We start from the raw sequence: 25,480 nt of genomic DNA, 5'->3' as shown, positions 1-25,480 counted from the left end.
ATTATAAAAAGACAGCCAAACTGAAAAACAGGCAACAATCACTTAACTAAAGAAGATAAACAAATGGCCAATAAGTACAGGGGCATTGTTAAGTCATCACAGCAATGCAAATTAAAACCACGAGACACCCTTACACACCTATTAGAATGACTAAAAATTATGTTGAGAATACCAAGGGTTGTACGGACTTGGAGCAATCAGACCTCTTACTGGTGGGAACATAAAATATCACAACCTCTTTGCGGTACTGGCAGTTTCTTAAAAATTGAAGTACCCCTACTGTATGAATCAGACGTTCGGTTCCTATTCACCCAAAGGAAATGAAAACATTATGTCCACACAAACGTATGTATGTGGGTGTTCACAGAGCTTTATTCGTAAGAGCCCCCAAATGGAAACAACCCAAATGTCTATCAACTAGTGGATGAATAAAGGAAATGTGAGTCTATCACTCCATAATAAAAGGAACTACTGTACTGATCCATGCAATTGCATGGATAAATCTCAGATGGGTAATGCTAAGTGAAAGAAACCAGGCACAAAAGAAACCAGACATAAAATTCTGGAAGCAAATTCATCTATAGTGGGAGAAAGGCGACAAGTAGTTGCCTCCGACCAGGGTGTGCAGAAACGGAAGGACTAAAAGGGGCCTGAAGAAACTTTGGGGGCAGTGGAAATGTTGTGTCTTGATGATGTGATGGTGGTGCTTTCATGGGTGTGCACACCTATTGAAACTCATTGAACTGTACACTTTAAATGGGTGCAGTTTATCGTATATAAATTATACCCCAATAAGGTCGTTAAAACCAAAACAGGAAAATCAGTATTCTGTTCCAAGCTTGCTTCTCTTCTCATACTGAGCAACTTTACTCATGTTATTTACTTTATACGTTTATGACTCTCAAATATACACCACATTCTCCTGAAAGATAAATGCATACTAATCACTGCCAACCTACAGGGCATTTTCAGTTCTACCCCGCAAGCTCCTGAAACTCAGAGTGGCCAGGATTGAATTTATCCCTACCCCTACTGCGCCCCAGCCCCCAAAAGGAAAGAAACCTGTCCTGACTCACCCTCTCACCTAACACCTCATCTGTCACCTGTGTCTAAAAGCTGCCTCTCTGTGCTCGCTTCGGCAGCACATATACTAAAAGCTGCCTCTGTTGAGGCCTCGGCTGGATTCCAGCCTCCTTCCATCCGGGCTGCCACTCTCCTAACTGATCATTTCAGGAGTTTCCTTGCCTTCAAGATGGAGTTTATAGTTACTAGGCACACTGGCTCAGTGTCTCCCTCTCGAGATGGCTGCTCTCCAAAGAACACTAACACCCACCAGCACCCACAGGTGGGACCTGCATGGCTCAAGGTGCCCCTCGGCACCTTCACTCATTGTCACTGGAGAGACACCAGAGCCAGCTGGGTCTATCACATTCCTCCTGTCAATTGGAAACAGGCCCAAGGAGGAACAGTTTCAACCCTAAACTGGATACACAGGCTTATGTACTCTTCTATATGATCTACCTCAATTCAAAATTATATCCCAAATATAAGAAAAATATTCTATGGAAAAGGTACAGTAAATAAAAGCCCTAGGCATTTAAAATGTAATTGTTAAACATTTTAAGATAGGAAACCCACCCAGAATTTTGAGCAGAGGTTAAGATGGCAGTAAGTACAAATTCAAAAGATAGAGCATTGGAATCAATCCAGATGGTCCGACAGCCAATTAATAGGAGTTCCCAGCTTTACTTTTCAACATAGCACTCATTAGCTTCTTAAAAAATTATATAATTTACTTCTAATTTTTTAATATTGGTCTTCCCTACCCAGAATATAAGCTCTGTGAGAATAGGAATTTTTGTTTTATTGGCTACATTCCCAGGCCCTAGAAGACTACTCCAAACAGCAAATACTGAATAATTATTTGTTGAATGATTGAAAAAATGCCTCCAAAGTTTTGAGATAAAATTATTTTGGGCCTAGATTTTATACTCAGTAAAGCTGTCAGGTATGAAGGCAGAACGGGTTCTGTGAATTATCTCCTGTATGCTCTTTTTAGGAACAGTCACTTAAGGCAGCAAAATGACTTATGAGATAAAAGGAAAACTGCAACTAACCTAGGAGTCCAAACAAAAGAAATTCCTGGATGACAGCTGTCCTAGCAATTGGCCCATGTTAAAAGGGGATATAACCTCTAAACAAGGATGAACTCCACTGAGTAGAATAAGCTGTAATTTTTTTTAAATTGAGGTAACATTGGTTTATAACATTATATGTTTCATGTGTACATTATAATTCAACTTCTGTATGCACTACAGTGTGCTCACCACCATCCAGCACCATATAGTTGACCCCCTTCACCCATTTCACCCTCCCCCACCCCTTCCCCTCTGGTGACCAGCAATCTGTTCTCTGTATCTCAGGTGAGGTAGGAACAGTGCCACTCCAGACCACTCTGCCTCAATAAAGCTTCACATATTTCTTACTTTTCCTTGTCTGTTAATGTTAACAATATCCTTGACAGTAAATGAAGATTAAGTTCAGGAATTACCTCTCGGGGAATTTACTTACAACACACAGAGACCTCAGAAATCAAATTTGTATTAGCATTATTTTAACCGGTGCTTCTTCATCCAGATTTATTTCCTTTCTGATCATTATGATTTTCATGTAAGCAAGCTGCCAAAATACATTAGTTCTGATTTTATACAGACTCTAAAAGTTAGGATACAAAAAGCATATAAACATCTACCGGTACCAAAATGTTTATGACCTTATAATTTTATGGTGTAAAAAAAGGGCACAGATAAGGAATACAAGCAAATTAAAATCTAAAGAGTTACATAACGCTTCTTTTGATTATTTATTAAAATGCAGCAGAAAAGTAAAAGGAACGTTAAGCCTTTATAAACAACTGTGAGTACAGTGTGACAGTGTTTTCTTCCATTTCCTTCTCATGTCCTCAGCTCAGCAGGCACTGGAGACAGCCAGTTTCTTCAAATGGTCCATGAACACCTGCAGGCTAACGTCATCAGTCAGGATGGGCGCTCCTGTTTCCTGAAGTTTAATGAAAAAGGTTTACTGGCAGGTCTCTTAGAAGCTGGTTGGAATTCAGGCGTTATTAAGGACCCTTCCCCTCACAAAATTAGCAAGTGCTGTCCGTCTGCCAAGAGCACTCCTGCCACCCAGCCCCGTCCTCTGCCTAGCTAATCTTTTCAACTAAAGCATAATTTCCTCACAAAACCCTTCCCTGATCCACTCATATCAGGTCATTCCTGCCACTACAGACAGTTTTGAGCATATGCCCTTCTACTTTACCCCACTGTGTAGTTCTGATGACTCATCCAGGGTCTGGCTCCCAGCAGGCATGAACTCCTGGGGGCCCACACGCCCCATCTCATCTTCCCCACCACCCTGCTGCAACCAGCTTGATGCTCTTAAATGATCTGCTTACAACAGAAGCTTGGTAACAGCGTATTCACAATGTGTGAATCAGTATCCACTAAACAGATGGATCTCTGCACTATCAAGAAATGCTTATGATTCAATTAACGTTAAGGGGAAAAGTACTGAATAGAAACCTTGATTTCTAACAAGATTCCAATTTGTTAAAAAAATATATACATATGCACACACAGATATACATGATATATACCTTTTATATTAACTAGAAAGAAGCCAGAAGTACTTAACTCTAGCTAGTAGCATTCTATGTAATTTAAACTTTCTTTCTAAAAATTTTTTTTTTACATATACTAGTCTTCTAAAAATGAAACGGTACTACTGTTATAATCAGAAAAGTATAAGCATGATTAAAGTTTTATAAAAGGATTTCTCTGGGAAGAAAGAGTAGATGTACTTTTCCTCATTCCTTCAACTAAGCACAACTAAAACCCCTGGATGTCTTATATAAAACAAACATAAGAAGACTTTGAAAGGTGGTGAAAAGGCAGCAGATTAACTAGCGACCCTGGGATGCAGGGAACCACACAGTGGCCAGTTCCCAGGGCTTCCTTTTTGCCTCATGCATGCGCGCCAGACTTGGAGCTGAAAAAGCTGCCAACAGTTATTGAGCACGGACAAAAACTACAACAAAAAGAGCCCACTTTCTCTAGCAAAAGACCAGGGCAGCCTAGCAAGACAGAAAAGGCTGAGCGGATCGTGTAGACTTGCACCCTCACATGGCAGTACTGAGGGACCCAACAATCCCACCAGGGTGGTATCAGAAAAGACCAAGTATGGAGCCAGGGATTTCATCCCTGCTGGCCAGTAAGAAGTCTCCCTGCACCCATGGTGTCCGCAGAGACCACATAGGGAGCCTGGACTTCCACCCCACACCTGGTAGTAAGAAGATGTCCACGCCCCAACCTGGGGTGGTATCAGAGAAGGCTTAGTGCAGAGAAAGCACTTTCACCATCACCCACCAGTGACAAGGCCACCTCCACAGGAGAATCAATGGGAACCAGGTGGGGAGCTGGAACTCCCATCCCCACACACAGTAACAAGAAGTCACCCTCCACCTCACGTGTCAACAGAGGCCAATGGAAAACCTGAACCCCTGTCTCACCTGGCAGAAATGAAACAATGTACCACCCCCTTCCCTGCCAGAGCAGTGTGACAAAAAGACAGCCAAAACAGGTTGAAATCGATCCAGAGTCTCATAACAAATATGAAAATGTCCACGTCTCAATCAAAAATCACTTGTTATGAGGCTTCCCTGGTGGCTCAGTGGTTAAGAATCCGCCTGCCAATGCAGGGGACATAGGTTCGATCCCTGGTCCAGGAAGATCCCACATGCTGCAGAGCAGCTAAGCCCGTGCGCCACAACTACTGAGCCTGCGCTCTAGAGCCCATGAGCCACAACTACTGAGCCTGTGCTCTAGAGCCTGCGAGCCACAACTACTGAGCCCGCGTGCCACAACTACTGAAGCCCGTGCACCTAGAGCCTGTGCTCCGCAACAAGAGAAGCCTCCGCAAGAAGCCCATGCACCACAACGAAGAGTAGCGCCCACTCGCCACAACTAGAGAAAGCCCGTGTACAGCAACGAAGACCCAACGCAGCCAAAAATAAATAAAATACATTTATATTAAAAAAAAATCACTTGTTATACCAAGAGTCAAGATCTCAAAATGAATGAGAAAAAAGACAGTCAACAGGTGTTAACACTGAGTTGACGACGGTGTTAGAATTACCTGACAAAGACTAAAGCAGCCACGACAAAAATGTTTCAAGGAGCAATTAGGAACACACTTGAAACAAATGAAAACATAAAGCATCAGAAAAGAAATATAAGACAAAGAAAATCCAAATGAACATTTTATAACTAAAAAATACTGTAACATATTAAACGTTTGAATGCAACAGCAGAAAGGGAACAGAGAAAAGAGTCAATAAACTGGAAGATAAAAATAATAGAAAGTATCCAACTGAGCTGTGGAACTACAAATGAACTAACATTTGCATCACTGAGGTCCCAAAGAGAAAGGCAGGCAAGGCAGGCTGAAAAAGTATTGTAGAAATTAATGACTGAAAACTATCCAAGTTTGGCAAAAGGCATAAATATACAGAATCAAGAAGTTGGGCAAATTCCAAATAGGATAAATTCAGAGAAATTCACACAAAAACATATGGTATTTCAACATTTGAAGCTAACAAAGAAAAAAATTTGAAAGGGTCCAGAGAAAGATTACATTTTATCAATATTTTTCAACTGCCTAAGAAAAAGGACTGTCACCAGAATCTTATATCCAGAGAAAATATTGTTCAGGATTGAAGAGGAAATCAAGAGATTCTCAAATGAAGGAAAACTAAGAGTCTATCACCAGAAGACTTACCCTGAAAAGAATTGCTAAAGGAAGATTTCTAAACAGAAAGGAAAAGATAAAAGAAGAAACTCTGGAGTATTAAGAAGAAATAAAGGACACAGTAAGCAAAACTACAGATAAAAATAAGAGGTTTTCCATCTTCTCTTAGATTTATAGATTATGGCTGAAGAAAAACTGTAACACTGTCTGATGCACACAGAGGAAACATTTAACACAATTATATCATAAATGGGAGAGGGTAAAGGGACATGAAGTGAGGCTGGGGTAGGTTTTCTATACTTCATTTGAACTGGTAAAAAAGATAACACCAGTAGACCATGATAAGCTAGGTACACATAATGTAATGTAATGCTCTAATATCTAGAGCAACCAAGAATAACCGCTAAAAAATGCTACAAAAAGAGATATACTAGAAAAACCACTGTGAACAAGTTAAAATGGAATTATGAGCAATGTTCAAGTAACCCACAGGAAGGAAGGAAAAAGAAAACAGAGAAATGAAAAGCACAGAAAACAAAAAAATAAAATGGCAGACTTAATAAGCCCTAACATATCAGTAACTACATTAAATATAAATAGTCCAAATAAGCAAATTTATTATGAGCTTAGCAGAGTAGATTAAAAAAATATATAATGATAGAAGCAGGTTGAAAGTTAAAGGATGGAAAGAGGTATATCATGCAAACATTAATTTTTTTGCATAATAAAAAGAATAAAAGAAAGATAAGTGTGGGCTTTATAAAGGCCAGATAAAGTAGATAGTAGTGCAAACAAAATTACCAGAGATAGTGGGGACATCATATAATGATAAAAGGGTCAATCCACCAAAAAGAAAGGGCAATCCTAAGTGTGTATGCAACAAACAACAGAGCTGAAAAATATGTGAACAAAAACCTGACAGAACGCAAAAGAGAAACAAACTCACCATTAAGAGTTGGAAACTTCAACATCCTCTCTCAAAAACAGATAGAACTATACAGATAATCAGCAGGGATATGTAAGAACTCAACACCACCATCAACTAACAGGACTTAATTGACATTTATAGGACAATTTATCTAACAATAGCAGAACGCCTATTCAAGTGACCATGGAACATATGCCAAGACAGACCATATCCTGGGCCATAAAACAAACATCAACAAATTTTTAAAAATTGAAATAATACAAAGTATATCCTCTAACCACAATGGAATCAAAAGAGAAATCAATTAACTGAAGACAACAAGAAAATCTGTGGAAACTAAGCAATTATTTCTAAATAATCCAAGAGTCAAAGAAGAACCCTCAAGATAAATTTTAAAAGAATATATCAAATTGAATGAAAATGAAAATACAACATAATCAAAACCTGTGGGACACAGCAAAAGCAGTACTGCAAAGGGAATTAAGAGCACTAAATGCATACACTGAAGAGAAGTCTCACGTCAATAATCTAAACTCCTATCTCAAGAACCTAGAAAATGAAGGAAATAAACCTAAAGCAAGCAGAAGGAAGAAAATAAGGATTAGAGCAGATATAAATGACACTGAAAATAGACAACAGAACAACAAAAGGAAACAATAAGTATTCAGATTGGAAAGGAAGAAATGAACTGTTCCTACTTGCAGAAGACATGACTGTCTGTAAAAAATCCCAAGGAATCTACCAAAAAACTCCCAAAAGTAATAAGTGACTCAGGAAGGTCACAGGATATTAGACAAGTATACAAAAATAACTTTACTTCTATATATAGATGGTTGCTGACTTATGATTTTTTGACTTTATGATGGTATAAAAGCAGTACTGATTCAGTAGAAACCATACACATTTTGAATTGTGGTCTTTTCCTAGGCTACCAACATGCAGTATGATCCTCCCGCGTGATACTGGGTGGCTCCCAGCCACACTGATCATATGGGTCAACCACCAAGACACTCACAACCATTCTGTTTTTCACTTTCAGTACAGCATTCAATAAGTTACATGAGATATTCAACACTTCATTATAAAATACGGTTAGGTGTATTAAATGCATTTTCAAGTTATGATGGATTTATTGGGATGCAATCACATCACAAGCTGAAGAAGATCTGTACTAGCAATGAACAACTGGACACTGAAATTAAAAGTACAGTACCATTCACAATCACTCAAAAAAAAAAAAGAAAGTGAAAATACACAACACCGATGAAAGAAATAAAAATAGATTTAATAGATGTTCAGGGAATTCCCTGGTGGTCCAGTGGTTAGGACTTGGCGCTCTCACTGCCAAGGGCCCAGGTTCAATCCCTTGTCGGGGAACTAAGATCCCACAAGCTGTGCGGTATGGCCAAAAAAAAAAAAAAAGTTTATAAGAAACCTGTACAAGGGCTTCCCTGGTAGCACAGTGGTTCAGAATCCGCCTGCCAATGCAGGGGACACGGGTTCAAGCCCTGGTCCAGGAAGAGCCCACATGCCACAGAGCAACTAAGCCCGTGCGCCACAACTACTGAGCCTGTGCTCTAGAGCCTGTGAGCCACAACTACTGGATCCGCACGTCTAGAGCCCATGCTCCACAACAAGAGAAGCCACCACAATGAGAAGCCCGCGCACCACAACGAAGAGTAGCCCCCGCTCGCCACAACTAGAGAAAGCCCGCACACAGCAAAAAGACCCAACACAGCCAAAAAAAAAAGAAACTGTAAACAACCCAGCTGTCCTTCAATGGGTGAATGATTAAATAAAATGCAGTATGTCTATACCACACAATACTACTCGGCAAATAAAAAGGAACAAATTACCTATAAATTTGACACTTAAATGAATCTCTAGATAAGTATGCTGAGGGAAAAGAGCCAATCCCAAAAGTTTACGTACCATATGGTTTCATATATGTAACCGTTTTTTTTTTTTAAGTAAATTTATTTATTTATTTTTGGCTGTGTTGGGTCTTCGTTTCTGTGCGAGGGCTTTCACCAGTTGCGGTGAGCAGGGGCCGCTCTTCATCGCGGTGCGCAGGCCTCTCACTGTCGTGGCCTCTCCCATTGCGGAGCACAGGCTCCAGACGCGCAGGCTCAGTAGTTGTGGCTCACGGGCTTAGTTGCTCCGCGGCATGTGGGAATCTCCCCAGACCAGGGCTCAAACCCGTGTCCCCTGCATTGGCAGGCAGATTCCCAACCACTGCGCCACCAGGGAAGCCCTATGTAACAGTTTTTTAAAAATTGAAGTATAGCTGATTTACAATGTTGTGTTAACTTCTGGTGTACAGCAAAGTGATTCAGCTATACATACATACATATATTCTTTTTCATATTCTTTTCCATTATGGATTATTACAAGATATTGAATACAGTTCCCTGTGTATGTAACACATGTTAACTTTTTAATGACAAAATTATAGAAATAGAAAACAGGAGATCAGGAGAGAAGTGAGTGTAACTATAAAAGGGCAACATGAGAGATCCTTGTGCTGGTGGAAATGCATATCTTAATGTCCTGGTTATGATACTGTATAACAGTTTTGCAAGATGTTACCACGGCGGGGCGGGGGGACTGGGCAAAGAGCAAAGGGGATCTCTCTGTATTGTTTCATACAACTGCATATAAATTTACAATTACTTCCCAAAAAATGTTATAAGAAAACAGAATGAAAGAAAAGACTCATTTGAGGGAGACATAAATGCTAGGAATAATTAAAGAAGGAAATTGGGGGCTTCCCTGGTGGCGCAGTGGTTGAGAGTCCGCCTGCCGATGCAGGGGACACGGGTTCATGCCCCAGTCCGGGAAGATCCCACATGCCGTAGAGCGGCTGGGCCCGTGAGCCATGGCCGCTGAGCCTGCGCATCCGGAGCCTGTGCTCCACAACGGGAGGCCACGGGAGGCCACAACAGTGAGAGGCCCGCGTACTGCCAAAAAAAAAAAAAAAAAAAAAAAAGGAAGAAAAATGGGGTCAAAAAAAAAAAAAAAAAAAAAAAAAAAGGAAGGAAATTGGAGCCTAAAAAGTGAAGAGGAGGCAGAAAGAATGGTGAGCGTGAGTCCATGTGTTTGCCTTGCACTCCCGGGGGAGACAGAAGTGTGGGGACTCTGGGCAATGCCACTGTGTCTCCGAGGGGAGCACGTGGAGGCCACAGTTCAGTGTTCTGTCCTCTGGCCTGAACCTGTCAGACTCTGCTGTGTACTGCAGAAGGGGATCCACACAGGGCATGTCCCCACCCCCAACCTACACAGAAATCCCTAGTCGCCCCTTATCCAGGGTGGGCAGCTTCCAAGACGCCAGTGGCTGCCTCAAACCACAGGTAGAACAGAACCCTGAACGTACTAAGGTTTTCCTGTACAGGTGCTAATTAACATTGGCATATACAGTGTGGAAACACTGGACAAAGATAACGCACTCCCCAGGTAGGAGGGAGTGGGAAGGTGTGAGATTTCACCAGGCTACTCAGAATGGTGTGTAATTCAAAACTAATGCATTATTTCTGGAATTTTCTGACCACAGCTGACCTCAGATAACTGAAACCTTGTAAAGCAAAAATATGGATAATGAGGATTACTGTATTATTCAAAGTTTTCTTCCTAGCAAAATACCCAAGTTACTCTGTCTCTGGGCCAAAAGGGATTCAATTCAATAGATGTGTAGATTTATTTATTTATCTTTTCTTTTTCTTTTGGCCGCACCTTGCAGCTTGCAGGATCTTAGTTCCCCAACCAGGGATCGAACCCGGGCCCTGGCAGTGAAAGCACCGAGTCCTAACCACGGGACCACCAAGGAATTACCCAATTTGTAGAATTTAAAAACAAGTTTTTAAAAAAGCAGCCTGGCCTCCTCCTCAAATACCTGACAATTACTCACCTGTCCCCAAGCATACAGGTTATTGTGTGTCTGAGATGGATTCACTTTGGACAAAAGGAAGCGAGCCTTTAAAAAAAAAGAGAGAGAGATTTAGATTTAAAGATTAAAAGTGGCATTAATATTAGTGTAATAGAAAAAAAAGATTTTACATTTTTTTGTTAAATTAGAAACTTTTTACCACATAGGAACCCATTTCTTTAGTTTAAGCCCAAAGTTTCTCCGTTTATTAGGGTTCCTGAAACATGAAGTGTATTTCATTCTGGCAATCCACTACCTTACACCAACATATTCTGACCACTCATTTAAAAAGAAGTCATATTTGGAAGCTGACCTGTATGTCAGTTTATGTCACCATATAAGATACGAACCAGGCAGTTTGGATTTATAGCCATGAGAATGCATAATAAAGCCAACAGAGCATCAGGGCCGGGCTGAGCTCGCTCACCTGGCTGCCTCCATGCTCCGTGTTGATGTACCGTGGCATGGGGAAGCGCGCGTGCAGGATCTCCTGAGCATCGTCCAGGGGTGCCTGCAGAAGGTGCTTGAAGTTTTCGTACTCAGGCATGTCCTGGTAGCCTGCTTTCTGCCACTGGGCTATGGTCTACACCAAAACAAAGAAATAAAAACTACCGTGGAGGTGCTGTGATGACAACCTTCTCTGACGCCCCTGACATTCTAACGTCCCACCCAGAACTTGTTTCCAGTGACGAAGTCTTCTGTCGAGAGAGATGAGTGTCCGAGGGGAGCCATGTGGAGCTGTCCAGGAGCATGAGTAAGCCGAGCACTGCGTCCACGACACTGCCACCTACACAGTCCCGCCAGAAATGTCAGTGCCCACCACACCTCCCCTCCCCTTTCTAACTGTACTGCCAAACACCCCGGATCGGGTGCCCCAAGGAGCCCTGGGCTCCCCTGCTTTCCACCTCCCCCACTATCACTCGGTCTAGCCCTCACATCCTCACCACCCCTGGTAGGGAACGGGGTTTGCCGGCTTCCTATACAGACTCCACTGTCCTTTCTTTTTCCTGGTGGTGCACATCTCACGCCCTCCTCCAGTGCACGGCAGTCCCACGGGCGGGTGGGACCGACTACACCCCAACCCCTGCTCCCCTGGGCCCCGAGCTGTAAATTGTAAGAATCAAAGCATGTGTGTTAATTAGGCAACAAGCGGAAGGCAATACACCAAAGTGTGGAAAGGAAAGACTGTCTCCCCAACTAAACATGGTGTCTCAATCCTTCTTTCATTCCCGTCAGCAACTGTGTTAGGAAACACACCTTAATCACGCCGGAAATGAAGAAATACTCACTGACTGATTAATATATCTTTATAACTAAATGGAAGTGCTTTCACATGTTATTTGGGGGATACTAAAAAAGAAAGCAATGGAGAAAGAAAATGGAGTAAGAAGACGTAAGAAGTGAGGAATGTGTTCTGGAAACAGAACTGCTGTCAGGAGACCAGCCTGCTCTCACCTCCGCTGCGGCGCCAGCGCCATTTCCCAGGTCTTAATTTCTGACTGGCTGGCGGCATGGAGGGAATGCCCATCGGCCTGCTTGGGACCAAGAGTTCATAAGAACCCCCACAATCAGAAGGCTTAGGACTTTTAAAGGGCGAGAGCGAGGTCATCTGCCTTCATCTTTAGAACCTATCCCTTGCACACAGAAGGTGCTCAATCAACGTGTAAAGGAACAGGATAGCGGCTGTAGTCAGAGATGTCTATAAGGGATGAGCTGAAGACACAGGAAGCTCCTGAAGGCATCAGTGGAAACAGCAGCTGGTCGGTCACCCAGCCTTAAGTCTAGGACCACTACCGATGACCTGGCACCTGTGGCCAAGTGGCTAGCAAAGTGGCTGTTAATACGCTGAAAACAGTTTAAAGTTATAAAATGCCTGTTAGTATTAGAAAAACCATTTCTTTCTAGGGCATTAAAGAATGCTGAAACACAATTTACATCTTTTCAGGACATTTGAAATCACTTCTAATGTACAGACACCAGGAAGTCAAGTCAGTTGCCCAAGCAATGTACTAAAGGTAAAAAATGTACAATAGACAAAAAAGAGAATATATCCATGAATATAACACTCAGTTAAAGGATTTTCTCCTGAGGAGCCATTCCTTTCCTTAGGGCATGAACGTCTTTGAGAAAGAAATGCATGCTGCCCTGAACACCATCCACAGCCATCCTAGGGATCCAGAGACCTGGCATAAGGTTCACTGGGCCACATTATCTCAGAGAAAAAACTCTAGTCGCAAACTTAGCAGTATTTACTAGCGACTCTAACATAACTCTGAAAGGACAGTGTGAATATAAAAAGTTTACTGACGAAAAGTAAACTGATCTTGCCTGACAACTCAGAAAGCAATAAAGCATAGTGATTTAAAAGGACCACCTGAAAAACAGTATGGAGGTTTCTCAAAAAACTAAAAACAGAACTACCATATGACCCAGCAATTCTACTCTCCTGGGTATATATCCGTAAAAAACAAAAACACTAATTCGAAAAGACACATGCACCCCAATTTTCATAGCGGCATTATTTATAATTGCCAAGATATGGAAGCAACCTAAGTGTCCATCAACAGAAGAATGGATAAAGAAAATATGGTAGATATATAAATGGAATACTACTCAGCCATAAAAAAGAATGAAAATTTGCCATCTGCAACAACATGGATGGACCTAGAGGGTATTCTGCTAAGTGAAATAAGTCAGACAAAGATAAATACTGTATGATATCACTTACAAGTGGAATCTGAAAAATGTAACTAGTGATGTAACAAAAAACAAGCAGACTCACAGGTATAGAGAACAAACAAGTGGTCTGTGGAGTGGGGGGCAGTGTATATACAGGTGGGGGAGTGGGAGGTACAAACTACTGGCTCAAGGATGTGTTGTACAACATGAGAAAAGTAACCTTTAAAAAGTGTATAGGGCTTCCCTAGTGGCGCAGTGGTTGAGAGTCAGCCTGCTGATGCAGGGGACACGGGCTTGTGTCCCAGTCCGGGAAGATCCCACATGCCGCGGAGCGGCTGGGCCCGTGAGCCATGGCCGCTGAGCCTGCGTGTCCGGAGCCTGTGCTCTGCAGCAGGAGAGGCCACAACAGTGAGAGGCCCGCGTACCGCAAAAAAACCCAAAACCCGCCCCCCCCAAAAAACAAAAGAAAAACAAACAAAAAAAAAAACAGTGTATAAAAAATTAGGGAATTCCCTGGTGGTTAGGACTCCACGCTTTCACTGCCGAGGGCACAGGTTCAATCCCTGATCAGGGAATTAAGATCTCGCAAGCCTTGCAGCATGGCCAAAAAAAAAAAAAAAAAAAAAAAGCTGCATAAAAATTAAAAAAAATAAAAGGACAACCTGACGTTTACATATAGCAAGTAAAATTAAAATTACTAAATATACAAATACCACCCTTTTTCCGGGTCCTGAAAAGGAATGTTATTCACTAGCATAAAAGCCACTATACTCATTATAATAAACTGTGGGTTTTCTAAGCTCAAATTCTTTTTTCAAATGTCATAAAATTAGTAAATTAGTAAAATATGATAGGAAGAAAGAAATTAACTTCATCTTACCTCACCAAGATAAATGACAATTTGGAAGAATGTGTCCATCAGCAAAATTCTGTCAGCTAGAATGCTGCTACTGTCCAGGAGCACAGGCTGAAGCAAAAGGGAGAGATGGCATGGGTCTTCCCTCGGTGTCCACACGGCCACCCGCCAACCCCACACCCAGCAGGGAGGGTCTCATCTTCGTGCCAAATTCCCACATTCTGCTCCCTGACTAGGCAGTTCTAGATTTCAACTTTGTAGAAAACACAGGCTCCAAATAATCTCTCATCAACGGGGAAGTGAGATGAATGTTATTATCTTTTGCTCTAGGAACCAGAAATAATTCCAAATTTTCTCAGTTTTGTGCTAGAAATATATTCTATCAGAGACACATTTCTCTCAAATCTACTGCTGTAGATGACAGAGAACTCCAATGCCTACATGAAAAAGAACATCCTTTAATACAAATTTTAAAGTTTCCTACAAAATACATTTGACTATGACTTTTATTTCAATAAGAAAAGTAACTTAAACTTACATTCATTAAGCAAAATTTGAAAATTTCTACTCAAGAACAACAAATATTGAAATTTTGGTTTATTTCCTTATAGTTTTTAATTCTTGCAGGCTTTTAAAGTCATAATTTAGAAAAGTTTCTACTTTTTTATTTAACATAAGGATTTATTTTATTATGTTACATAAACTTTGTGAATATTTCTTAGACTACTTAATTTTCCTGCTATTGAACATTTAAATTGTTTTCTAATTATACACATCCTATGACTTTTTCCTATGCACATTCTTTTAATACTCAGAAATAATGTTAAATTACTATAAAGACTCAAAGTTTTCTTTTTTACAGTTTGGCTCTAAGAGTAAACGTGCTAGAAAAAAGTCTGTATTAGGTGATTCCAACTGTGGGAGAAGCACTCACAGCGGCCCTTACCTCTGGCGGCCCGTGGAAGGAATAGGAGTAGAGGATGGGCTGGATCATGATGAGGGACTGGGTTAGGTCCTGTCGGGCAAAGTGGTGTCGATAATACGACGACTCATCAGGGCTGTTGTTGAAGACTTGAAGAAACGGAGACCTCCTCAGATGGAACATGAACTGCATTTACAGAGAAAAAGACAAATGCATACAGCTGTCACCTTCCTAGACACCCAGAGAGCAGACCTGCCCCCGCCCTGGAAACAGGAGAACCCAGCCCTTAGGAACAAGGCCTCTGGGTTCAATGAACCAGAGTGGAATGGCAGCCCCGGGGGCCAGGGAGGAGGGAGGGGAGAGCTGCTGTTTAATGGTACAGAGTTCAGGTTCGTGACATGAGAAAGTTCTCAAGATTCCCTGCTCAACAATCAGACATACGTAACACTACACCACACCGCACACTTAAACGGTTATGGTGGTCAATTTTATGTTATGGGGTTTTCACTACAATTAGAAATAAACATAATTTTTAGAAAAAGAGGGGGCCCTCTGGGCATGTCAAAGCTTCTGCATGAAAGAGGCAAGGCAAAGCACTGCTTTCTGGAGTCACCGGGCCAGGTCGCAGAGCAGAGTTTCCGCTCTGAAGAGGTCACAGTCCAGTGGGGAAAAGGCGCACTCAGGGCCCCAGCGCAGGAAAGTCCTGGTATGATGGGGTGGGGGTGGAGGTGCAGCAGGAGCGTCCCCAAAGCCACTGGGGCCTAAAAGACGTGCGAGAAGAAGCCAGAGGCAGCGGAGGGACGCCAGGCACAGTGACAGCACAGGAGAGGCCAGAGTGCTGAGACAGAGGCAGAGCGCTCGGAGTGAGGAGCTCAAGGGAGAAAAGGCCAGGAGTCGCTACTGCAGACAGAGGTGCATTCCTTCCAGCCCCCAAGGAGCAGGGGCGAGAGAACAGCTGTTAGCTCACGCTAAAGAGCTGCCAGAAGATGAAAATGACCTGCCTTGAGAAGTACAAAGCTTCCTGAGAGGGACTTCCCTGGTGCCACAGTGGTTAAGAATCCGCCTGCCAATGCAGGGGACACAGGCTGATCCCTGGTCCAGGAAGATCCCACATGCTACAGAGCAACTAAGCCCGTGCTCCACAACTACTGAGCCCGCGCGCCTAGAGCCTGTGCTCCACAACAAGAGAAGCCACTGCAATGAGAAGCCCGCGCACCCCAACGAAGAGTAACCCCCACTCGCCACAACTAGAGAAAGCCCGTGTGCAGCTCTGAAGACCCAATGCAGACAAAAATAAAACAAACAAAGTTTCCTGAGAAGCTTTTAAATATAATGAATTGTAGGTTCCTAAATTATGACCCAGGCTGATACTCGGCACATCCTACGTACAGGGCACAGAGCGCTGGACAAGAATGATCGAGTCCCCCTGACAAGCCACGAGGAAAGCTCTCTTACCACCCCTAGTTCACAGGCAAGGAGACCGAGGGGCAGGCAACTTGCCCAACACCCCTCGCCACTGAGCGGTAGGGCCGGCCTCTGCTCCAGGCTGCCTGGCTCTGGACCTCTATGCTACACGCTTCAACAGAAAGAATCTAAGAAATCATCTAAATTTGGTGGTTTTCAAACTGCCCTCCGAGCCTTAGCGGATCCTCGGGGCCCAGGGGTGCGGGTCACCACGTCTCTCTGCTCTCTGTGCTGGCTGTTGAGAGGCTCGTCTTGAAGAAAAGATTCCCCGGCTTTAGAAAGACTACATGCCACTTCCCAGACCAACTCCACCCTTCTGAAGAGGCTCGGGACCTCATCCAAGACCGGCAGCAACACAGCCAGCACTGGAACCCGGTTCAGCCCTGACCCTGGCCGGGCCCGGCCTCTTTCCACGGCACCGTCCAGCCTCAACTGCTCGGGTACAGGACAGACAGGCACACGGCGGGGACTGCAGAGCCCTACTCTGGGCTGAGCGTCCAGTGAGGAGACCTCTGAAGCCCCCCTCCTTCAGCCCTGAGTCCAAGCTGCACAAGTTCATGACTGAAGCCTGCGTCCACTTGCCAAATCGAGTATTCAAAAAGGTAATACCCGATGGAGTATCAAAGTCCTAACAAGTTCACTTAAGCTTGAGAGTTTGCTTCTTCCTACTTATTCCTCATTAAGGCATCCTTGAGGGAGGAGGGGAAAAAGGTTGAGTCTGCCTCCAGTTCTGGGGAAGCTGCATCTGTGAGGGCCCCGACCCGCACACCCCGGGCCCAGCTGCGGAGCTGGCTCCTTGGCCGCCAAGCCAAACGGGTGCCTGGCCCGCGGCAGACCCAGGGTCAGCCAGCCTCGCCCCTGAAGCGGAGCTGAGCCCCAGCTGCCACACTTACAGACAAGGGTAGAGGCTCAGAAAAGGCAGCACCCAGACCCCCGGTTGTGGTGTCTCGCTCCACCACCCCCTCCCGGCTCCGAATGGTTCCACACACCTGGTCCCCGCCATGCCCGGGTCTTCACAGTCACGACGCAGCACAGCCACTACAGACACGTCAACAATGTCTACCATGGTAACTGTGGTCTCATTTTGCTGCGTTCAGGTTCACGCGTGACCGTCCACCCAGAACTTCTACAAATCAGAGGTCGTATTGTGGCCTCACAGCAACAATCCTGTTTTGCCTTCTCCCCAAAGTCTGTGCACCTGCTCTCTGCGTGTCACCCGCGTCTTCCGTGGGGCTCAGGCACTGTCTGGCCTTGAACTGAACGACCTCATCACCTCCAAATGGAGTCTCAAAACACACAGAGTCCTGACTTGACCCCGAGAGCAGCGAGTTTTATATCTATCACTTTCTTCTTTAGTTATTTTAAAAAACATATATTACTTACCTGAGGATATAGAGAGAAGGAATCTGATAACCTAAAAGATGCGGGGTCTTCTTTGGTATATTGTCCAAACTTCTGACACTATTGAGAGAAAATAGAAAAAAACAACAACAACACACAGAAAACCTAAGTGAGTGTCACCTGAGAACTCCCTGGAGTAGGAGGGCCATGCCCCACTCTCAGCTCCGCCTCTGCCTGCCCGAGTTCTAGCCCAGCCCCCCGCAACACCCAGGGGATGTTAAATGCAGATCTGGGGGCAGGGGTGCTGAAGGCCCCACGTTCTAAGCAGCTTCCAGGCGATGCCGGCCGAGGCTGCTCCAACAGCAAGGGGCTTGAGAAGCCTTCTCAGGCGCCTCTTCCATAAGAAAATCCTCCAGGACTCTGACATCCTAGCAGTTACAGACAGGCCTAATGTTCTATTATTCTACAACTCCATTTTCTTCTCCTCTCACAGGCAAATCTCTGAACATTTTCTCTTCCTGCCTTTATTTCCTCTTCATGTCATACTTCATTTCACCAGGGAGGCAGATGCCCACCATCTAAAGAGAGCTCATCTCTGGGAGTGACCCTCTTTCGACCGCATCCTTGCACAGACCTCACCTTCCTCAACTCCCTGCCACCGTGAGCCATGTGACTCCCCGAACCTCCTGACCCCTCTCCTTCAGCCACTGCAGCAGTGCCTTCCTACATCCTGTCACCTCTCCGACTGATTTTCTTTGCCTCATCCGACAGCCCATCTCCCTACCTCCTCCTGACGACGGTGGGCTCCTCTGAGGTTAGTTCCTGGCCCTCTGCTCCCATCCTCCTTGCCTTGGCTACACACGACATGACGGCCAGGCCAGAGTCACCCAAATCCCTCCCCCACATGCAGTGCTGACCTCCGACCCGAGCTCCTGTCAGGACCTATCCTAACTACAGGGTGGCTTTCCTTGGACATGCAAGTTCACATTCAAAATAAATTAAACTAGTACATTAGAAAAGGGGATTCCCCTCCCTCCCCCCTCACAGCTGCTCTCCTTTCCTGTTTCCCACTGCTCCATCATTCTTGCAGTTGCCCACACTTAAAACTTGAGTTAGCGTTGATGTTTTTCTTTTTTTTTTTTCCGGTACACGGGCCTCTCACTGTTGTGGCCTCTCCTGTTGCGGAGCACAGGCTCCGGACGCACAGGCTCAGCGGCCATGGCTCACGGGCCCAGCCGCTCCGCGGCATGTGGGATCTCCCCGGACCGGGGGACGAACCCGTGTCCCCTGCATCGGCAGGCGGACTCTCAACCACTGCGCCACCAGGGAAGCCCGATGTTTTTCATTTTTGATTCCATGTATAGTTCGACCAAGTTTGGTCAATTCTTCTCTCGGCATACAGCCTGATTCCAAAGCTTCTCTCCCCTCCAACTGTACCACCACCACCTTGGTCTCAGCTCCCTGGAGCCGGCGAAATCCTCCGCTGGCCTCCGTAACAGCAGCCCTTTTGCCCTCCGATTTACCTCATACAGGGGTGGTGAATGCAGTGTGAACACAGCGTCATGCCGCTCTCACGCCCCCGCCTAAGAACCACACTTAACCCTTCCCCTCTAACACCCAGGCAGAGACTTCACTTTACAGTCAAGGCACTGCTCAAGCGACCTGCACCTGCACTGCTGCTCCCCCACCGTAGTTGCTGGTCACCCGTGACAGCGGCCTCTCCAGGGTCCCCAGCATGAACTGAATGTCCAGCTACACCCCACAGGCTTGTGGGTGCTGGGCCCTCCACTTGGCAAGCCTTGCCTTCTACTCTCTTTAAAAAGACTTGACTCAAGGCTCACTTCCCACCAGAAGCCTTCGCCAACCACTTGGACTCTCTGCTCAATTTCAAATTACGTTTGCAATGCTGACATTCCCTGAAAAAATGATTCTGTGGGACAGCAAGGGCACACACAGGGCTAAACAAAGTTAAATAAGTTTTGTTACTGTGCTTTTCAGGACCTTTGATCACTAACACGTGCTGTGAATTTACAAACAGTAAGATCATAAGGTATCTCAATTATTGATTTATTGCTTCGTGTCTCCAAACTTACCCTTTTCGCCGGCTGTGAGATGGATCTGGGGCCCTTAAATATTTTTCCCCAGCCAGGGCACTACGTTAGGCTTGGTCAGCGGATGGTTGCAGCGTCTTCACGCAGCACTGGCGCCTGCAGCCCCCCAGCCCCGTTCGCCCCTGCTGAGACGTCTCCTGGTGAACCGTTTTCTCGGTGCCACAGAGGGTGAATTTCTACTAAGTTCCTCCAGCAGGCACCACGGCAACATCTCTGCTCTAAGAGACCCAATGAGCCATGGCCCTGCCCCACCTGAGGCTCCGTCAGCCCTGGGAGGATGCGGGTCTTGCTGGGGTGCTCTACCTCAGCCTGGAAGTAGCACGCCTCAGATCTACTATCCTGTATCCTTCAGACTTCTCTTTACCTCTTACTAGCCAATCCCTCATTATTCTAATCCCCTGTTGTGACACTAATTCTTTATATAACACTCCCCCCGTTTAAACTACCACGTGGCTTCTCTCTCCTGATTACACCCAGAATGACACATCAGGCATCTCCTCACACTCACTGGGCCATGGACCCCTACTTCCCCCCAAACCCTCCAAGATCTAGAGGGAAAACAGAGAACCACAGGATACACAGGGACTAATCTAAGTCAACCCTCAACACACTCAGATTTGTACCATTACCTAAATGGCCTGTGTGTGGTGTTTCTTCCCAACTGTAACATGAGCCCTTGGGGGAGATGCATATTTAACACTTCTTTTACATCATTCTCAGAACGTCTGGTGTTTGGCATGAGGTAAGCCACTAATAAAATTCTTATTTACTGGCTGTATAAAATAATAGGTTTAAACAACAGTTTTCTCAAAAGTAGACCAGAGACCAAGATTGAACGTAGTGCCACTGTCCCCAGCTCACCAGTCGGATGAGCTGTCGGTCCAGCCACCGGAGCACATCTGGCCCCTCCTCCGACTCCGCTCGGAACACTCCCAGCCGCGCCATCAGGACCGCTGCAGCCTCCTGGTCAAACGCTGCTTCGATGTGTTTGAGCTGACTCTGTGCATCTGCCCAACTGACCATTCCAGAGTGAGTGCTGTGCTTGCGTGCGGGAGAGGCCTGGGAGCCGGCTCTCCAGTAAGACACAGACGTGGGTACAGGACACAGGGGTGTGTGTGTGCGTGTGTGTGTGTGTGTGTGTGCGCGTGTGTCTGACCATTCCAGAGTGAGTGCTGTGCTTGTGTGCGGGAGAGGCCTGGGAGCCGGCTCTCCAGTAAGACACAGACGTGGGTACAGGACACAGGGGTGTGTGTGTGTGTGTGTGTCTGACCATTCCAGAGTGAGTGCTGTGCTTGCGTGCGGGAGAGGCCTGGGAGCCGGCTCTCCAGTAAGACACAGACGTGGGTACAGGACACAGGGGTGTGTGTGTGTGTGTGTGTGTGTGCGTGCCAGAGTGAGTGCTGTGCTTGCGTGCGGGAGAGGCCTGGGAGCCGGCTCTCCAGTAAGACACAGACGTGGGTACAGGACACAGGGGTGTGTGTGTGTGTGTGTGTCTGACCATTCCAGAGTGAGTGCTGTGCTTGCGTGCGGGAGAGGCCTGGGAGCCGGCTCTCCAGTAAGACACAGACGTGGGTACAGGACACAGGGGTGTGTGTGTGTGTGTGTGTGTGTGTGCGTGCGCGTGTGTGTGTGCGTGTGTGCGCGCATAATCTGTTCCTGTATTTTTACTTACACACACACACACACACTGGAATATTACTCAGCCATGAAAGTGAATGCAATTCTGCCGTTTGCAACAACATGAATGGACCTGGAGGATATTATGCTTAGTGAAATAAGTCAGACAGAGAAAGACAAGTACTAAATACTCTGTGTTCCCACTTATATGTGGAATCTAAAAAATGAAACAAACGAATATAACAAAACAGAAACAGACTCACAAATATAGACAACAAATTAGTGGTACCAGTGGGGAGAGGGAAGGGGAGAGGGGCATAAGAGGTAAAAACTACTATGTATAAAATAAATAAGTTAAAAGAATATACTGTACAGCATAGAGAATATAGCCAACATTTTGTAATAACTTTAAATGGAGTATAAACTATAAAAGTTTCAAACCACTATATGATACACCTAAAACTAATATAATATTATAAATCAACTATACTTCCAAAAAACTTTTTTTTCAAAATAAAATAAAGTAAAATAAAATGAATGAGGTAGAGGCTTTTATCCACTGACATGGAAGGTGTCCTTGACACATTCTTGCGAAAATCTTATGAATATCTTCACATAAGCCATCATGTATATAATATACACACGTGGTCTATAACTGCACAGAAATGGGATTGTGAAGTTACATGTCACATGTCAGTACAGTGATAGCATTTTACCTCTGGGGAGAGCGGGAAAAACCCATTCTTTACATACTCGTGTGCTGCCTGAATCTTTTATAAAGAGGGTATATTTATAGGTCACTTATTTCATAAATAATGAAAAATGACTTTTAATGAACTTATTCCTACTGAAAGGAGAGTCTTCTAAGCCGGCAGTGCCTCCTCCTCGTCCTGCTCTGATCAAATGAGCCAGGGCTCACCATAAGGGCTGGTGAGAACCATTCACTTGGTGGAATCACAGAGATAAACTACTAGATGTTAGATTCTCTCTCCATAGCAAAAAGCCAGAGGTTCAGCGGAGAGGAAGCCGGGGCCACTCACTTGCGGGCGATGGTAGTCACGCGGATGCGCCGCTGGGTGCTGGAGTGCTGGTAGTGCGTGACGAACTGGATGGCGCCGCGGCCCCCCTGCGGGATCGGGGCGTTGTGCTGCAGGATGAGAGGCCAGCACCCATTACCATCACCACATGACCCCACACAAGCGGTCACAGAGCCTGTGCACTCGTCCTAAGACGATTGACAGGGCAGTGACGGCAAGGTTCTTGATGCGTTCTGAATGGTCCACTTAAATTCGGGGCATTTCACTGTTTGCAACTTTTACCTCAAAAAAGAGAACCATATGGAAATAAATACTGAACGTGAGTTGATACACATTGAAGGGTTTAGGGATGAAAGACACTGGTGACTGCAATTTGCTTCGAAATGCATCCAAACACAATGAATTGGGGAATGGCTAGATGCGTAACAAATCAAACACAGCAAAATGTTAGTTAGAGAACCTGAGTGGTTGATACTTGGGTATTCACTATACAATCCTACTTATCATTCTGTACGTTTGAATTTAAAAAAATAAAATACTGGGGAAAAACTGACACACTCAAAAATTCACCAACATTATGATGGCTGGCAAAAGCCATTCCTCTTCTGATGACCTTATCAGTTCAACAACAAATTGACAAAAGCAGTTTGCTGTCTGACTCTGACCATACCCTGGAAGGAATAAAAAAGATGACGTCAGACTAAGATCAGGCTAAACACAAGCCCAAAGTAGCATCACTTTGTGGAGAAAGAAACCGGAGGCCACCAGTCTGTAACAAATCAGAAAACACAACATTGAGACGCAACTATTCATGAAAAAATGCAGCCCACCTGATTGACTACTTCAAAGTAGATGCCGAGCGTAGACGTGGGATCCAGGCCACAGATTTTCCACTGACTCGTGCCACCAACACCAAGCTCCTAGGGGAGAGAAGAGGGATTAAAAAGAAATGAAACAAAAAAGATGCTCCTGTGATTACCTGCTGATGAAAAGCACTGACTCTGAGAAGGGCAGGTCCCTTAGAATATCTCATTCCAAATGAAAATTTAAATTTCGGGACTTCCCTGGTGTTCCTGTGGGTAGGACTCTGCACTTTCACTGCAGGGGGTGCGGGTCCCATCCCTGGTCGGGGAACTAAGGTCCCGCATGCCACGCAGTGCGGCCAAAAAACGGAAAAAAAAATTTTTTTTTAAATTTCACTGAAAAAAGTACAATTACAGACCAGAATAAAGTTTAACATTTATTACAGTACTTTACAATTAGGCTTTTTATACTGGCACTCTGGTCAGTTTTCATTACGTCGTTGAGCTTTATCTACACACACACACACACACACACACACACACAAAATACATAACACTGATGTCAACTGAGAGAATCAGGTCAGGGATGGGGATGAAGTAAATACTTGAAAAGAAAAAGAATTACCTGCTTAGCTTGAAAGATTTATGTACTTCTTCCACCATTATTAGAACAAGAAATAATTACAGAACTTTAGCTGTTAAATATTAATTTTTAACCCAATTCCTTTATGCAAAAGCTACATATAAATTCTTGGTAAGACAACTGAGATTTTAATCACGTGAAGGCTGCTTTGGGTTGACTAGTTGAATGACTCCCAGCAATAAATAAGAAGTTCACTTGGGCTTCCCTGGTGGCGCAGTGGTTGAGAGTCTGCCTGCCGATGCAGGGGACACGGGTTCATGCCCCAGTCCTGGAAGATCCCACATGCCGCGGAGCGGCTGGGCCCGTGAGCCATGGCCACTGAGCCTGCGCATCTGGAGCCTGTGCTCCGCCAACGGGAGAGGCCACAACAGTGAGAGGCCCACGTACCACCAAAAAAAAAAAAAGATCACTAAAACATGAAGGGTATCACTGTTTTAAGCATGACATCTAGAAGAAAAGTCTGCAGGTGTCAAATACCTAGAACCATTAACCAAGAAGACCACTAGACTCTGAAACATACATTTGATCATTCTAGAGACAGCGAATACTACACATTTTAACACCTCATTATAATATGGGATACCATCCTTAGAAAGTAACACAATTATGCATCAAGAGAGTCATGATACATACCTCTTCTGTTACTCTGAATCCACCCAAACTGTACACTGTCAGCTGAGTACAGCTGACACCAGTCCGGTCTCTCTACAAAGCCATGCCAGGAGCCCATGTCCCTGGCCACAGAACCAGCAATCTCAGGAAGGTGATGGTCAGAGGGGAAAGGGAAAAGTCACAGCTCTACAGTGCAGGCTGGGGAGGACACCCTGCGTTTCACAAGTCTCTCCTAAGCAAGATCGTGAGACGAATGGATTCCTAGGTGTTCACCTTCCCTTTCAGGGCCTTTTCTAAAAGAGGCACATAACATCTGCTGGACAGTGAAGGCTGCACCCACGAACAATGGCAAGGAAGTAAAAGGAGCCTGTCTGCCCCCCTTTCTTGCCTTGCTAATCCCTTCTCTCAAATCTCTCTCCACACCTTTTGACTCCATTTTTAATACGAAACCAAATCAAGGGGATTCAGAGCATGTCACCCAAAATATGCCAGGCTGGCATAAAGATTATTTTAAGCTGTAGGTAATGATTAAAAAGAAGACATAAGGGGCTTCCCTGGTGGCGCAGTGGTTGGGAGTCCGCCTGCCGATGCAGGGGACACGGGTTCGTGCCCCGGTCCAGGAAGATCCCACATGCCGTGGAGCGGCTGGGCCCGTGAGCCATGGCCGCTGAGCCTGCGCGTCCGGAGCCTGTGCTCCGCAACGGGAGAGGCCACAACAGTGAGAGGCCCGCGTACCGTAA

General features: G+C 44.9%; 1 protein-coding gene and 1 non-coding gene across 4 annotated transcripts in view; one reads left to right on the top strand and one right to left on the bottom strand.

Moving 5' to 3' along the window:
* Window positions 1–2,609: 2,609 nt before the first annotated feature.
* The window catches only part of SEC23B (SEC23 homolog B, COPII component), a 40,179-nt gene continuing 17,308 nt past the window's right edge, over window positions 2,610–25,480 (bottom strand). For all 3 annotated transcript variants that reach the window (XM_024753716.1, XM_024753715.1, XM_024753717.1), the window contains 9 exons: window positions 23,513–23,602; window positions 22,686–22,792; window positions 20,890–21,043; window positions 17,960–18,037; window positions 15,137–15,298; window positions 14,215–14,301; window positions 11,083–11,238; window positions 10,638–10,703; window positions 2,610–3,057 (listed from right to left, as the gene is read on the bottom strand). In XM_024753716.1, coding sequence (XP_024609484.1) covers window positions 2,968–3,057; window positions 10,638–10,703; window positions 11,083–11,238; window positions 14,215–14,301; window positions 15,137–15,298; window positions 17,960–18,037; window positions 20,890–21,043; window positions 22,686–22,792; window positions 23,513–23,602 — 990 coding nt within the window. In that variant the 3' untranslated portion in view covers window positions 2,610–2,967. The remainder of the gene's footprint in view (window positions 3,058–10,637; window positions 10,704–11,082; window positions 11,239–14,214; window positions 14,302–15,136; window positions 15,299–17,959; window positions 18,038–20,889; window positions 21,044–22,685; window positions 22,793–23,512; window positions 23,603–25,480) is intronic.
* Window positions 8,038–8,110, top strand: TRNAE-CUC (transfer RNA glutamic acid (anticodon CUC)). Its single transcript has one exon. It is a non-coding gene; the product is annotated as a tRNA-Glu (tRNA).

Source organism: Neophocaena asiaeorientalis, unplaced genomic scaffold (assembly GCF_003031525.2).
Source record: "Neophocaena asiaeorientalis asiaeorientalis breed wild unplaced genomic scaffold, Neophocaena_asiaeorientalis_V1.1 scaffold302, whole genome shotgun sequence".
Lineage (NCBI taxonomy): Eukaryota > Metazoa > Chordata > Mammalia > Artiodactyla > Phocoenidae > Neophocaena > Neophocaena asiaeorientalis.
This window is presented reverse-complemented; position numbering and strand designations above follow the sequence as displayed.